The sequence below is a fragment of the Erinaceus europaeus genome, chromosome 12, assembly GCF_950295315.1.
Source record: "Erinaceus europaeus chromosome 12, mEriEur2.1, whole genome shotgun sequence".
Classification (NCBI taxonomy): Eukaryota; Metazoa; Chordata; class Mammalia; order Eulipotyphla; family Erinaceidae; genus Erinaceus; species Erinaceus europaeus.
In genome coordinates, this window is record NC_080173.1 from 23,851,271 (window position 1) to 23,867,500 (window position 16,230).

General features: G+C 39.6%; 1 protein-coding gene across 30 annotated transcripts in view; it reads left to right on the forward strand.

Moving 5' to 3' along the window:
- The window catches only part of MAGI1 (membrane associated guanylate kinase, WW and PDZ domain containing 1), a 721,510-nt gene that overhangs the window by 568,917 nt on the left and 136,363 nt on the right, over positions 1 to 16,230 (forward strand). For all 30 annotated transcript variants that reach the window (XM_060202953.1, XM_060202959.1, XM_060202946.1 and 27 more), the window contains one exon: positions 13,746 to 13,952. In XM_060202953.1, coding sequence (XP_060058936.1) covers positions 13,746 to 13,952 — 207 coding nt within the window. The remainder of the gene's footprint in view (positions 1 to 13,745; positions 13,953 to 16,230) is intronic.

The window sequence follows — 16,230 nt, forward strand, 5'->3', positions numbered from 1 at the left end:
ATTATTAATGTCGTTGTTGGATAGGACAGAGAGAAATGGAGAGAGGAAGGGAGGACAGAGAGGGGGAGAGAAAGATAGACACCTGCAGACCTGCTTCACCACCTGTGAAGCAACTTCCCTGCAGGGGGGAGCCGGGGGCCTTATGCTGGTCTTTGCGCTTTGCGCCACACTACGCTACCGCCTGACTCCCTATAAATAAAACTTTTAAAAAGATGAATCATTACTTAACACAATGTAGTATCTTTCTGATATATATATATATTTGGTTCCAGGGCCTTACTGAGGCTCAGTTCTGCACTACAAATCCACTGCTCCTGGTGCCCATTTTTCATTTTTATTGGCTAGGACAGAGAGAAATTGAGAGAGGAGGGTGACACAGGGAGGGAGAGAGAAAGACACCTGCAGACCTGCTTCAGTACTTATGAAGTGCCGCCCCCCCCCCCCCACAGGTGGATTTGAACCAGGGTCCTTGAGCGCTATAATATGTGTGCTCAACCAGGTGTGCCACTACCTGGCCCCTCCATTAATTGTTTATTTAATATATTTTTTTCCAGGTAGATAGTACAATCCCCTGAACTTTGTTGATGTAAACTTAAAAGTGCATATACACATGTGCTTCCTGTTTGTGTTACCATTTCTGACCTGTTTTACATAAAAGTTGTATAGAGAAAAGTATTATTCAAGATAAAAAATATTATTATAATGTCTTACGGATATTTACAATTCAAAAAAGTAAGCCTTTCTCGTTTTCTTTTTTTAAGTAGCCATGCAAGCTCTTTGTATGGGTATGCCACAGTTTATTTAATGGGTTCCCTCACTTAAAGATTTTCAGTTCTTAATATTTCAAAATCACTATTGTATTGAATAACAAGGATGCATTATTTTCGCACAGATTAAAAATATATTACATGAGATTCCAAAAATAGAACGTGAGATCAATCAAAGCCAAGTGTAGGAAAGATTTTACTTTTACTTTCAAATCAATATAGCTTGGCTGCTTTTTTGGATTATTATTTCAGATAGGATGTAGTGTGACACTACTAGAAAAATCCAACTATTGATGTGGTTACATTAGTATGTGTATGTCTTTACAAACTCTCAGAATTTGTATTTATGGTGCTACCACAGGGACATTATAAAAATTTTGGCAAACACACGGTAGACTATTACATTAATAGGGATATTCGACTTTGATGTGATAATAGTCCCTGTTCTGGGCAGTGGCTAATAGTCAAGTCATGATTATGAATTCTGAAATTCTAATTATGCTTTGATATCCTTTAAAGGAGGAAGGAGAAGAGCGTTATCTCCATATCTGTTTCCAAATTGGTGTGTGTGTGTGTGTGTGTGTGTGTGTGTGTGTGTGGTGTTCTGGAGCCTTATGCACTGCTCCTGGGCCCACTCTTTCATTCTTTTTATTTCAGACAGAGAGGCACAGGGAGAAAGGGGTTGGGGTGGGGTGGGGAGCAACAGAGAAAGAAAACAAGACCTTACAGTGGCACATGTGAATTTAGGGATCCACTCAGGATCTCATGCTTGAGAGTCCAACACTTAATCCACTGCATCACCTCCCAGACCACTTCTCTCTCTCTCTTTCTGTCTGAAAAACTCAACCCAGCACAGAGAAGACTCTGCAATAACCAAAGAAATAAAAAGTTTTAGAAATAACCTATTCTTACTTCAACTAAACTTCTTGGTATATGGCAGTAGGCTTTTTTTTGTTGTTGTTGTTGTTGGAAAGCATCAGATCATCTTATTACATTAGTTAGTTAATTAATTATTTTTTTCTCTGTGCTCACCACCTTACTTATTTATTTGTGATAGATACAGAGGCAGAGAGAGAGAATGAGACCACAGCACTGAAGCTTCCTCCTGTGCGGTGGAAGCTTCATACATGGCAAAGCAGCATAGAGCTATTTTTACCAGTCCAGTCATCTCATTTTAAGCCATCTCTCTGTGAATGTTGCTTAGTTACTTTGGAGTTGAAATTTTTTAGGCCCATGATTAATCTATTCCATTTGAAGCCACTTCACTGTACAGCATTTTCCAGCCTTTGACCTTTCAGCTGTGTAATTCCCCTGTCACATGAGACAGCTCATAGTTCTTTGGATCCAACTGGAGTATATAATGTTGAAAGTAAGTATATATGCTGAAAGTAAGTTTTAATTAATTACCAGATACTGTCCCAGGAATATGGCTGGATAGATCCTTCTAGATCTGAAGATATCTTTGTCTCTCCCAGACTGACTTTGGGATAGTGGTTCCTCTCTTGGATACTCAGGAGTTTGTAGGTTGGGCTAGGGTCCTGCTTTGTGAGAATCTTACTCTCTCTGCTGTTGGGCTCTGTGCCCTCCAACAGATTCTTAATGTTCGATGTCTCCATTCTCCTGCTAGTAAAATGAGGTTAATAGCAATGTTTCCTCATAGGTAGGGCTAAATGAGATGACAACTGGAAAGGATTGAGCACAGTGTCTAACGGTATACTCAATCAGCCTTGCTCCTATGCACATGATGATACACTCCCTTCTGTTAATAAATCAGTGGATTTGCCTAATAGATGTTTAATCTTTTCGGGCACTCCTCACCACTTGTCCCTGCTCAATTTATTTTTTTCACAGCCTGTCCTGTCTCCAAAGGGTTGTACATTGTAATATGTGTATTCTTCTAGGTATGCCAACACCTGGCCTCTACTGTAACCATTTTTGAGAAAAAGCAATGCGTGTACATGATAGAATACTTCTTATAGTAAAGAACTTAAGAATACTTTAAATTTAAATTGCTTCCTGCCTTTCTAGAAGCCACTGCTGTGGCTTATTGAACATAAACAATATGTGCATATGTATTGGTTCTTTCTTAATTTTGCCCTTTTTAAAATTTTTATCTTTTTTGCCCTTCTTTCTTAACATATCTTAGTTTTTTCTGCATTTCACTGTTCAGTTCTACCTCATTCTTTATAAATACACCACAGCCTCCTAGTATCTGGATATGCATAATTTATTTTGTCATCCTCCTGCAGGCGACTATTTGGAATGCACCTCACTCTTCTTCTTTGATGTTGTGTAAATAATACTGCAGCAAGTACCTTTGTACATCTTCAAGAGTTAAGATCCTTTAGAAAAGGCATAATGTTGAATTCCCCCAAGAGAATATTGCTGCAAAGGAATGGTGATCTTCCTTTGTAGATATATTACAGGAACATGTGATATGGCAGACAAGTAAAGTGAATCAATAATTCCTTGAGGCTTGTGACTTGCAGAATATTCTTTTGGACCTCATATTTGTTTGGGATTTAGAATTGCAGGATTGTAGGATATTAAAGCTGGGAATGGTGGAGAATTCATCTGTTCAGCTGATACAGTTGAGATCCAGCGGGACTGGTTCTAAATCACCTAAGGGAATTTGTTCAACATCTGGTCAAATACCATTAACCCTATCATATCATAGGGAAGACTGGGATGCCCTCTCTTCTGCCTAATAATCGATACTTCTTATGTAAACTCTATTGCTACTTGTTCACTTGTTTATTCATTAAAATTGAAATGCTGAGTAAAACCTAATACGCTTGCTGTCTTTATGGGCCTTACGGTGTAGTGCATGAGACACATTCACATAATCACAAATAAATATGCTGTTGTATGTGTGCTAGGATCTATCAAAGAGACAATAGGATGAAGGAAAGGCAAAATAGCTCACTTGGATAGTATGCTGCTTTGCCATGTGTGCTGTCAATTTCTAGCCTGACCCCCACCATACTGAAGGAAGCTTTGGTGCTATGGTCATCCCCCCCCAAAAAAAAAAAAAAAAAAAAAAGAGAAAGGCCGAGGGGGAGGAGAGAGAGAGAGAAAGAGACAGAGATTGATTGTATATAAGTTGGGGAAATTTATCTTAATAGAGCTGGGTAAAACTTCCCCTGTAGAATTAGTAATTGAAGTGAACTCTGTTGGGTAACTTGGAGTTAGTGCTAGATTTAGCGACTAAAACACAGAACATACAGTCTTGTATTTCATCTGGCACACTTCACTGGCAGTAGCTTTTGACAACAGTGAGAGTGGTGGTGGCAGTGTATCTTAAGATATGCAGTTATACAACTTGACTTGATAATGTATTGGTTCTCATAAAAAGTGGATAGGAGAAGCACATGATAATAGTCTGCCTAGGATGACTCTTAGTTTCTGTCTTACGTAACTAGATAGATGTTGCTACCATTTGCTGAGATAACAAACAGGCTAGATTGCTGGAGGAGGACAGGGACTTCTTGGGGAAGCTTCCTAACCACCTTGGCTGTGATCTGAAAACCTATGAATACTCTAGCAGAGTAAAGACTCTTCTTGGATGTATTAGGTATCTGACTATCATTACCCATTAGATGTAAAAATTTAGTAGTGGAAACCATAATTGATCTTTGCTTTGGAATTTGAACTAACTTCTCATTCTGTCAGAATGAACATTAAGGTAAGTGAAAGCTATTCAAAGAAGACAAGAATAAACATGCGTTCTTTTTTTCCTTGATCTGATTTCCTGACTGTCACTCTGTTCTAATTTACTTGATAGGCTCAACCAGTAGAACCATCTCCTTTTTGCCTTGCTTTCCCTTTTCTTGTTTCTTTTCTTTCTCTTTTTTCTCCCTCCTTCTCTCTTTTCCTCCCTCTTTTTCTCTCTCACTTCCTTTTCCCTCTCCTACTTTGCTTTGCCTTGCTTTGCCTTTTCCCTTCCTCCTGTCTTCCCTCCTTCTATTTCTTCCTTCTTTCTTTCCTTCCTTTCCACTTCCCTTCCTCCTCTCTCTCTCTTTCCCTCTCTTTCATTCTTTGCCTGTCTGTCTGTCTGTCTGTCTGTCTTGTTGACATTTTCACTCAACAAGACAGGTTGCTTCTTTCACCAGTTTGTGGGACTTCTGTAAAGAGAATGTTTACAAGGGATGAACTATTCAGTAGAAGTGGTTCCAAACATGCCTGTTTTACAAATGCCTCTGGGTAGAAGAGACAGATTATACTTTCTGCAATGCAAAGGTTTTCTCTGAACTTGGAAGTGCACTGCCAGTATGACCTTTCAAATTGGAATTATGGGTTGCATATTTCTGTATGTTAACTAGGGAGGGGGTGTGTTACTATTCAGTAATGTTATTGTTTTGCTTTCTCGAAGATTGCACAAAAGCAGCTGCAGAGGTGTACTTTTAGGGAACATAGATAAAACAAGGATGCATAAATTTCTTTTTTTTTTTTTTTTTTTGTCATTGAGGAAGATGACACTGTCTGGATTCCTATTCTTTGGCAGACTTTGGAAGCCGTCTGTTGTGATAAGCTCTGTTGGCAAACTCCATTATGGAATGCTTTGTGTTGATACTGAAAGACACTAAAGGGAATCTGTGCTGTAATTGGCTGTTACTCTGCATATAAAGATGAGGAGACTGGGGCCAGGGCAGTTTTACTTAAATCCTTGCTCAGAGAGCCTGGGATTCCTGTATTTGAGAGACTTGAGAGCATAAAGATATGAGGAACTAACAATAAATCTGTACTTAAACGCTAATCATCTGCTAAATGCTAGTCATCTCTTAAATTGTGTCACTCTGTTTCTTTATTTGAAGGTGAGACTGCTGATGCTTTTTCTCCCTATAGGATTTTTAACAAAAATTAGAGTAGCTGAACATATTGGTACCAGCATATGATGAGTACACAATAGAATTATCTTTCTTTTCTTTTTTAATTATTTTTTGTATTTATTTATCTTCCCTTTTGTTGCCCTTGTTTTTTATTGCTGTTGTAGTTATTATTGTTGTTGTTATTGATGTCATCATTGTTAGATAGGACAGAGAGAAACGGAGAGAGGAAGGGAAGACAGAGGGGGAGAGAAAGATAGACACCTGCAGACCTGCTTCACCGCCTGTGAAGTGACTCCCCTGCAGGTGGGGAGCCGGGGGCTCGAACTGGGATCCTTATAGCGGTCCTTGCACTTCACACCACGTGTGCTTAACCCACTGCTACTACTGCCCGGCCTCCTTTCCTTTTCTTTTCTTTTCTTTTCTTTTCTTTTCTTTTCTTTTCTTTTCTTTTCCTTTCCTTTCCTTTCCTTTCCTTTCCTTTCCTTTCTTTTCTTTTCTTCTCTTTTCTTTTCTCTTCTTGTCTCTTTTCTTTTTCCTTCTGTTCTCTCCTTCTTTCTCTCTCTCTCTCTTGCTACTATTTGTGCTTTGAATATATATTTTGATAACAGTACCCTCATATATTTTAAAAGTTTTATCTGCCAACAACTTCAACCATGATTTAAGTTAGCTGGGGTTTTGTATCTGTTGACATTGTGTCACAAACCAAAACTGACTACTTTATATACATTATCTAATTTAATAGTCACAAAATCCCTATTAAAAGAGTATACTGTTCTTATCTTTAGCTTGTATCATGGGAACTGAGGCCAGACATATCCCTTACCTTGCTCTGGGTCGCAAACCTATTAAATTTATCTTGCATCTTTGTTGTTAACTTCAAAGTCAAGTGACACTGGCAGGAGCAAACTTCTAATTATAAGGCATTGGCTACTATATATCTGTGCCTGTAAATTGTAGTTTTGTATGGTGGAGAAGGTATGAAAAGGAAGAGCAAAAAATAAACGATGGGAGTTTTATGAATGATACCATCACTTGTTGAGCAAGTGGCAACGTGAAAGTGATGTGAATCAGAGGTGATTCAGATGTAATTGATGGACTGGAAAGAAATTGCTGTGAGTCATGCTATTAAAAAGTGGATCCACGTTGTAGGTCTGGAGGAGGATCCCAGGCTGGAATTTGCATATACTCTCTCCAAATGGAGAATGACTGATATCTATCTGGCACTTTTAGATCTGCGATGCAGCCGTGAGGTAGATATTGATTAAACAGTCTGATAAATGCAGTAGATGGTATTGGAAAGAATAGATGATTGGTTCCCTGAGAACCTAGAAGAACCTAGGGCAGGGGAGGTAGTTCAGTGGTCGAGCACATAGCTTGTGTATGTGAGGACATAGGCTTGATTCCCAGCACTACATCGCAGGAGAGACCAATAAAAGAACATCATAGGTGATGGAACAATGGAATACATTAATGTTTACATTAGTAAACAGAGGAAGAATCATTGGAATAGCAATGAGATGGGAGTGGAAGGTGGCGGTGGGGGTGAAGGGCTAGAGGCTGTCATAGTTTGCATGTGGGAGCTGAAGGAAAACAGTTAAGATTAGAGCAGAAATAGCAAGGGAGCACAACTCTAAATTACACCTACGGAGACAGCGTAGGTCAATTGTACTAGGCCTTGTAACCAACTTAGAAACATACACTGGCTCTTTTTATTTCTCTGTTGTATGTATATCTACACACATAAAGAATTTTGTTTGGGGGCTGGGCAGTGGCACACTAGGTTAAGTGCACAAAGTATGAAGTACAAGGACCACTCAAGGATCCTGGTTAGAGCCCCCTGCTCCCCACCTGCACGGGGGGGGGGGGGGGGGGCGGGGGGGCGGGGTTGTCACTTCACAAGCAGTGAAAAGGGTCTGCAGGTTTCTATCTTTCTCTCCCCCTCCTCTCTCAATTTTTCTCTGTCCTATCAGAAAAAAAAAAAAGGGATTTGTAGTCCAGACACTGAGCTCCAGTGATAATCCTGGAGGAAAAAAAAAAAAAGAATCTTGTTTCTTATGCCCCTAAACCTGCTTTTGCCCCCTTGAAGATAGTATTGCCCATTGATACTACTTATACAGTGTAGTTCCTACCATCCTGTTCTCAGGCTTGTTTTCAGAAGCTTGTGCTGTGGAAAGAAAACAGACAACATCTTCTCTCCTATCCTATACAGAATTATTGAAGAAATGTCATGAAGGACAGAGAGCCTGAGTCCTCTTTATTCTGTACTAGCCAAGGGAGGCAACCATTTATGCTATACTGGGTCTCAGAGTTCCTCTGAGTTTTCTCTGTCATCGTTAACTTTGCTATTCAAAGTGGACCAGTAGCAAACCGTAGTACAGTGTCCTGTACTTATTCAACTTTTCGAATATCAGTATCTAATCTGACCTGCTAGATCAGAATTTGCATTTAATGTGATTTTATTGTTTTCACATTAAAATGTGAGGCAGCTGGTACATACCACACACAATAGTAATAGGTATTGTATTTTAATTGGTTTTTTTTTTTCTAGTGTCTGCTGTAGTGCCTGGAAAAAAAAAACACTTCCTGTAAGAAAATAAATCAATAAATACAAAAATGTGTACAATGTGAGAGACTGTGTATAGATTTGATTCATTCTCACTTAAAAATCAGGGTTACAGCCCCCCACAAGTATTTTATCAGACTCTAAGAATTGATTTGTAGTTCCCACCAGCTTTCAGATATGTCTCAGAAAATGTTTTCCTTGGGTTGTTCATAGCCAGACATTGTGCCTGTTAGTAAGGTGAACAGTGACTTCCTCTCAGGTCTTCCCCTACCCACCCCACCCTCCCAGACATCCCTGTTGAGTTATTGTAGAGCCAGTTCTGAAAATAGTAGCAGAGAACACACATTTCCACTTGGTAAGTAGCCCAGCCACCTCAGGAAATGTTTGCTGCCTAATGTGGAGACTCTGGGACAGTCAGATTCATGTCTCCTAGACATGAAGCTGTGCAGCCTGCCAAGTGAGAACCCAAATTATTTTTTTAATCATTTGTAGTTTTTAAATGATTTTTATTTACTACCATTAAGTGGTTCATGCATTCTCTCTGTAATGCTTATGTTTCTGCCCTTAGCTAGACTTGGCCTGCTTATGACCAGACTAATAAAAATTGATGTAGTGGGGAATTTCTTGGCAGGGAAGGGTCCAAAACTCCTGTGTCTGGGGAATGTGGCAGGGAGAGGAAGACAGTGAGCAAAAAAGAAGTGGCAGTGGAGACCTGTGGGGACTGTGACAACCTGAGAGTGCAGTCCTTTGTTGCATGATAAAGACAATCTGGGTGGTCCCGGAGGTGGTGCAGCAAACAAAGTGCTGGACTCTCAAGCAGTAGGTCCCGAGTTCAGTCCCCAGGAGCACATGTATCAGAGTGATCAGAGTGATAGCTAATTATTTCTCCTCCTATCCCTCTCATTAATTAATAAATAAAACATTTTTTAAAAAGACAACCTTGGATCATAACATAGTCCAGGGACAAAACCAACTTCTCTTAAAATCCATTTACTCAAAGACCACCCAGTAAACTGAGGACGTATGCTTGTGTCCTTTCTCTTTTATCTATTCATTCCCTTGCAGTGTAACAGCATAATAGACTTCTACATGGGGGCACAGTGTTTGTGTGGCAAAGCCAAGAGTAAGAGCAAAAACTTCTCTGTCGAAATCCTTACTTGAGTGAGTATACACAAGGGCAATCATCTTTTGCCCCCTTAAATACGTTGCCTATAAGACACTCAGTCTAAGCATCTAAGTAAAACTTGCAGTTTGCCAAGTGGTGCTTCCTAGTAAATCCACATTTTAATAAGAATCAGTCATTTTTTTTACATGGTGGTTACGAATTCAAATTATTTTGTAAGATATGTGAAGAAAAAAACATGCCAGAGAAGAGAAAGCTACTAGATAGAAACTTATTTTTTTAATTAGTGATTTAATAATGATCAACAAGATTGTGGGATAAGAGGTATATAATTCCATACAGTTCCCACCACCAGAGTTCCATATACCCTCCTCTCCATTGAAAGGGTCCCTATTAGTTATCACTCTGGTAGTATGGACCAAGCTTTTTATGGGGTACAGAATGTGGGAGGTCTGGCTTCTGTAATTGCTATTCCACTGGATATGAACATTGGCAGGTGGATTCATACCCCTAGCTTGTTTCTGCCTTTCCCTAGTGGGGTACTCTGGAGGGGTGGGGGTTCCAGGACACATTAGTGAGGTAGACTGTCAGGATGGATCCAAACCCCCAGTCTGTTTAAATAGAAACTTCTGTGTCATAGTGCCAGCACCATTCCCAGTGACATGGTATTTATTCTTCATGATAATCCTGTGAGGTTGCTTGAACTGTTGTCTCTGCTCCCATTTCACAGAGAAAGTATTTAGAGTGTAAAAATACTATTCCAAGGTTTTTAATTAATGGCACTCAGTTATCTCTCAGTAAGTACTTCACTCATTGTCTCATCAATCCTGCCAGCAAGGTGTGTATGTGAGGCTTATTTTAAAGATTAGACTCATACATTTATTAACATTAAGTAGCATTTATTAGATGTTTCAGTAGTAGCTAACTTTAGTATGGGTTTAATGCTTTAGCTGGACTATCTCATTTTATCCTAATAAGTACTGTCTAGAAAGCAGTTTTCCTTAGAATCCCTATTTCATGTAAGAGGACAGATTTCTTTAAAAAAGAAAAAAGGGGGCTCGGGAGGTAGTGCAGCGGATTTAGCTCAGGTGGCGCAAAGCGCAGGGACCCGTGTAAGGATTCCGGTTCTGGCCTCCGGCTCCCCACCTGCAGGGGAGTCGCTTCACAGGCGGTAAAGCAGTTCTGCAGGTGTCTGTCTTTCTCTTCCACCCTCTGCCCTCCCCTCCTCTCTCCATTTCTCTCGGTCCTATCCAACAACGAACGACATCAACAATAACAGTAATAACCGCAACAAGGGCAACAAAAGGGGGAAAAAATGGCCTCCAGGAGCAGTGGATTCATGGTGTAGGCACCGAGCCCCAGCAATAACCCTGGAGGCAAAGAAAGAAAGAGAGAGAGAGAGAGAGGAAGGAAGGGAGAGGGAGGGAGGGAGGGAGGGAGGGAGGAAGGAAGGAAGGAAGGAAGGAAGGAAGGAAGAAAGAAAGAAAGAAAGAAAGAAAGAAAGAAAGAAAGAAAGAAAGAAAGAAAGAAAGAAAGAAAGAAAGAAAGGGGCCAGGCGGTAGTGCACATGGCGTGGGTTAAGTGCACATGGCGTGAAGTGCAAGGATCTTGGTTGGAGCCCTCTGCTCCCCACCTTCAGGAGAGTCCCTTCACAAGCGGTGAAGCAGGTCAGCAGGTGTCTCTCATTTCTTCCCCCTCTCTGTCTTCCCCTCCTCTCTCGTCGTATTCAACAATAGCAACAAAATGGATGGGAAAAAATGGCATACAGGAGCAATGAGGCCCAGTGATAGCCCTGGAAGCAAAAAAAAAAAAGATTTGCCAAATAGCATAGCCAGTTACTGAAATATTGTTGAAAGTGAAATTTGAAATCTGGACAGTCTTTTTCAAGTTTTTTTTTCCACTGTATTATGCTAAGAGCTGTTAGTGCCAGTACATTTTATTAATCCAAAGAAAATTCGCTTAATTTCTCTCTCTCTTGTCAAATAAAATAGAAAAAAAAAACAAAAAGAAAAATTGTCTGCCAGGAACCATGGATTTGTAGTTCTGACACAGAGCTTCAGCAATAACCTTTGTGACAGTAAAAAAAGAAAATCTCAGAGTGTTACCCTGTTTTAAGATAAATAGGTAAACATCACCAAAATCTATTTTGTATGTAGTCAGACAGTGGCATTACATCTTTGGGGAAAAACAGTATGTACAGGATTTCCTATCATTTACACATGCTGCATTACTAAGAATCGAATTACAACATTATCAGTGGTTTAGTGAAGAGCTCAGTATAGTTTATCTTCCTTGAGTTACTCCAGAATGTGTGTTGTTAGATAGATCAATGACATTCTCATCCTGATTTTTTAAATCATGTAGAAACTGAATATTATTGAGTATGAGTTGTAGTTTTCAAACTGGCCAATCATGAGTTATCACTATGACTTTATCCCCATAGCAAAATATGTCTGTCATTCATTTTTAGTTTCCTGATAAGATTTTTATTTTATTCATTTTTATGAAAGGGGAGAGAGATGCCAGAGCACTGCTCCAGCAAATGGAGAATAGGAATGGAGTCTTGCACATACGTGTTCTGAATTCTGCTTGCTAATCTACCTTCCCTGCCACTACTTAAATTTTTCTTTTTTTTAATTGGCATACCTTGAATTATCATGTGTGAAAATCTGGGTTTGTGTTTCTGGTCCCCACCTGCAGTATGTGTGTGTGTGTGTGGGGGGGAGGGGTTCACAAGTAGTAAAGCTAGTTTTCAGGTCTCTCTCTCCACCTCCTCCCTCCTTTCCCTCCCTTCTACCCTTCTTATCCCCTCATTATCACCTCTTAGTTCCTCTCTGTCCTATCAATAAAAAAAAGAAAGAAAGAAAGAAAAAAAAAGGACAAAATAGCCACTAGGTGCAGTGGATTCATTTTGCATGTAGTCACTGAGCCCCAGTGATAACACTGGTGGCAAAAGAAAAAAAAGAAAGGGGAGTCAGGCAATAGTGCAGCAGGTTAAGTGCACTTGGCACAAAGTGCAAGGACAGGCACAAGGATCCCGGTTCGAGCCCCCGGCTCCCCACCTGCAGGGGAGTCGCTTCCCAGGCGGTGAAGCACGTCTGCAGGTGTCTGTCTTTCTCTCCCCCTCTCTGTCTTCCCCTCCTCTCTCCATTTCTCTCTGTCCTATCCAGCAATGACAACATCAATAACAACGGTAATAACTACAACAGTAAAACAAGGGCAACAAAAGGGAATGGATAAATACATATTAAAAAAAAAGAAAGAAGAAAGTTTGCTTTTAAAATGACTTCATATGTTTTCAAAAGGCAAAACTATTTTTATCCAGTTTATTAATTTATCTTCCATTATATATATTGAAAGTATTGCTTCTTAAAGTTTTTCTTTCTGTTTTTCCTTCCCTCCTTCTTTCCTTCCCTTTTTTTTTTTTTAATCTTTTTCTCCTTCTCCTCTTCCTTCATCATCTTCATTTTTATTTTTTTAACCAGAGTACTGCTCAGTTTCCCTGACATATGGTACTATGGGAAACCTGGGACTGTGGAGTTGAAGCCCCACACATAGAAGTTTTTCTGTATAACCATGATGCTATCTCCCCTACCCTACTTAACTTTTTGAGTTATCTCTTACTATCAGAATATGCTAGTTAATTTTTTCCAGCGTGTTAAAATATACATGCTGATTAAGATATAAAAATCAGAGTGTAAATACTTATTCATGTGCCTCTTAGAAGCACTTAGAATACTCTAATTGGACATGAGCCAGACTTCTGGGGAAAGTGGCTGAAAGTGAATATAGAACATTACTGAGTGACTTGTAAGGGGTGCCACCATTAACACAGTTTTCTTTTCAAACTTGGCAAGTGCTTGCTCCCACCCTGGTTGACCCTGAAAGTCAGGCCTGCCTTTCAGCTAAAGAGGTGCCATGTGGCATTCACTGTCCTCTCTCTCTCTCTTTTTCTCCTCCCTCTCTCTCTTTTGTATTTTTCTGGTTCCCTCTTGAGAAGTCCCCTTATTAAGAGAAGGTTACCTCAACTTTTATACGTGTAAGAGTGCTGGCATTAATGAGTTTTTTTTTTTTTACTCTTATGGGAGCCTTACTCCACATAGGATTTAGCATTATGCTAGTTCAAATATATAAAAAGGTGACCAATTGAAATTCAGTTGGTATTGAGGGTGAAGTTTTACTATTCAACACAGTTGCCTTTTTCTTCAGTCCTAGTAAGTTATTCGCACTAAAACAAGACAGCAGGCCTCCTCCTTGCTTCTGAAATCACCACTGGGTGGGATTGACATGTTGTCTAGTTCATTCCAAAAGTAAATACAGTTTGTTCTGGTCTTCCAGTTTTAAGTAAAAAAAAAAAAAAAAAAAAAAATCTGATGTACTGAGAGATTTGGATGTGCAATCTTAAAAAAACAACAACAAAGTATTCTTTCTAAAAAATGCAAATGTGTTTCTCCATCACCTAGGAAACTATTATGGAACACCCAAACCTCCTAGCCAGCCAGTCAGTGGGAAAGTGATCACTACGGATGCCTTGCAAAGTCTTCAGTCTGGCTCCAAGCAGTCAACCCCAAAGCGAACCAAGTCCTATAATGATATGCAAAATGCTGGCATAGTCCACACTGAGAATGAGGAGGAGGATGATGTTCCTGAAATGAACAGTAGCTTTACAGGTAAGGGGCCACCTGATCATTACCCACCATGGTGGGGGAAAGGGATGGTGGGAGGATTTTGCAAAAACAAATAAATAAATAAGAAATCCATAAGGGTCACCCTACTTGAAGTAGAAGTGCTTTTTTCCTCTGCTTTTTTTTTTCATGTTTGTTCACAAGACTATTTTGACTTTACCCCAATATCTTAAAGGAAGGGGCTGGAGGGAAATGTCTGCAGAGGAAATCAAGACTAATCAGCACTGTTTCTTTCTCTTCAAGCTATATGTAGAAATATTATTGTGTTGTGTTTTGTTTATGCATTTCTTGGCCTTGGTGCTGTTTCTTAATTATGGCTGATTGCTTATAGAGGCAAAATACAAGAATTTGTATAGGAGCTCAATATTAATCGATACTGTACAGAGGACTGGCAGCAGCATCCTTTCATCTTGTACCATTGTAAATAGAGATGCAGTGAAAATACATCATCTGCTCAGTTAACTTATGCTTTGTTCCCTAAGGAAGATGAAAAAATAATACATACACTGAAACTGGATCTTGCATATGCATTCTATACACTACTGATTACATTATGTATTTATATATAGGAAGCTATTTACCTACAAGCTTAGGTGGGCTGTACTTTATGAAGGTATCTTTAAGTGCAGGGTATTTAGCTAAGCCATACAGGGTCAGTATTATATATCTCTAGGCGGCTGCTGCATAGTTTGCATATTTTCAGCAGGAATTGGACTTTGAGTGTCATCAGATACTTTGGGACTAGTATAAGCAAGAAAGAAGGTAGACATCAAAAAAGAGTACCCACATTCATATCTAAAAGGCGTCTTACACAATACTGTCACCCTCAACTTAGGTTCTTCCATCATCTTGCACCAGGATCCAAGACCCTAATGCCCTCTCCACCCCCTCCCTCCCTCTTGTTTCCCAAAGTCCTTTGCTTTGGTAAACTATACCACCCTCTGTCCAAGTTTCACTTTGTATTTTCCTTTTCTGTTCATGTTTTCTGCAATATACCTGGAAGTGAGATAATATGGTTTTTGTCCTTCTCATTTTGACTTACCTCACTTAACATGATCCCTTCAAATTCCATCCAAGACAAAGCAAAAGAGATAAGGTCTTCATTTAAAAAAAAAAAAAATTTCATTTATTTATTTTCCCTTTTGTTGCCCTTGTTGCTTTTCATTGCTGTTATAGTTATTATTGTAGTTGTTATTGATGTCGTTGGATAGGACAGAGAGAAATGGAGAGAGGAAGGGAAAACAGAGAGGAGGAGAGAAAGATAGACACCTGCAGACCTGCTTCACCACCTGTGAAGCGACTCCCCTACAGATGGGAAGCCGGGGGCTCGAACCGGGATCCTTATGCAGGTCCTTTTGCTTTGCTCCACCTGCGCTTAACTTGCTGCACTACTGGCCGACTCCCAAGGTCTTCATTTTTAATAACTGTATAGAATGCCATTGTGTATATGTAGCACAACTTTCTTAGTCACTCATTGTCATTGGGCATCTGGATTACTTCCAAGTTTGGACTGTTACAAGGCTGCTATGAACATAGATGTACAGAAATATCTTTGTATAAGTGTTTTCATTTCCTTTGAATAAATCCCCAGGAGATAAATTGTTGAGTCACAGTTGGTAGGTTCATTTCTAGTGCAGTACATTTTTTAAAAATGAATTGTTTGCATATAGTGTTAGCCTTAGTTTCTCTCTCATTTCATAAGTAGTGGCTTGCCTGTTACCACTATATATATTTTTTTCTGTTGCATTCATTCTTTATTAAAATAGATTAATATTTAAAATTGAATTATTAGATGGCAACTACCGCCCTTGATATTTCTCTGTCATTTAAATACCGTATTTAGGAGGGACAAGATAACTTAGCTGGACAGTGTGCCACCTTTATCATGCTTATCACCCACCACCCTTGGAGGCTTCAGTGCTTGCTTGTGTGCTCCTCCTCCCTTTTTCTCTAAATGGAAATGTTGCCTGGTGATGGTAACTAAAAATGAATATATCATATTGAAGAATGACCACAGATACTGGGCATTTGTCTTGCCAGCACTGGGTTCCTGTCCTGACACCCATGTATACACCCATATATGTACACTGTGTAAGCTCTCTGCATGAATTTATGGGTTGTATTTTTCTGGTTTACAAAGCAAAAAATGTGTTCTGACTTTTCCAACAACCCTATAAATCATGCACTGTTCCCATCTTACTGATGAGGAAATGTGTTAGAAGGTAACATCTTGGGGCTAGTTGTTGGCACACTTGGTTGAGTG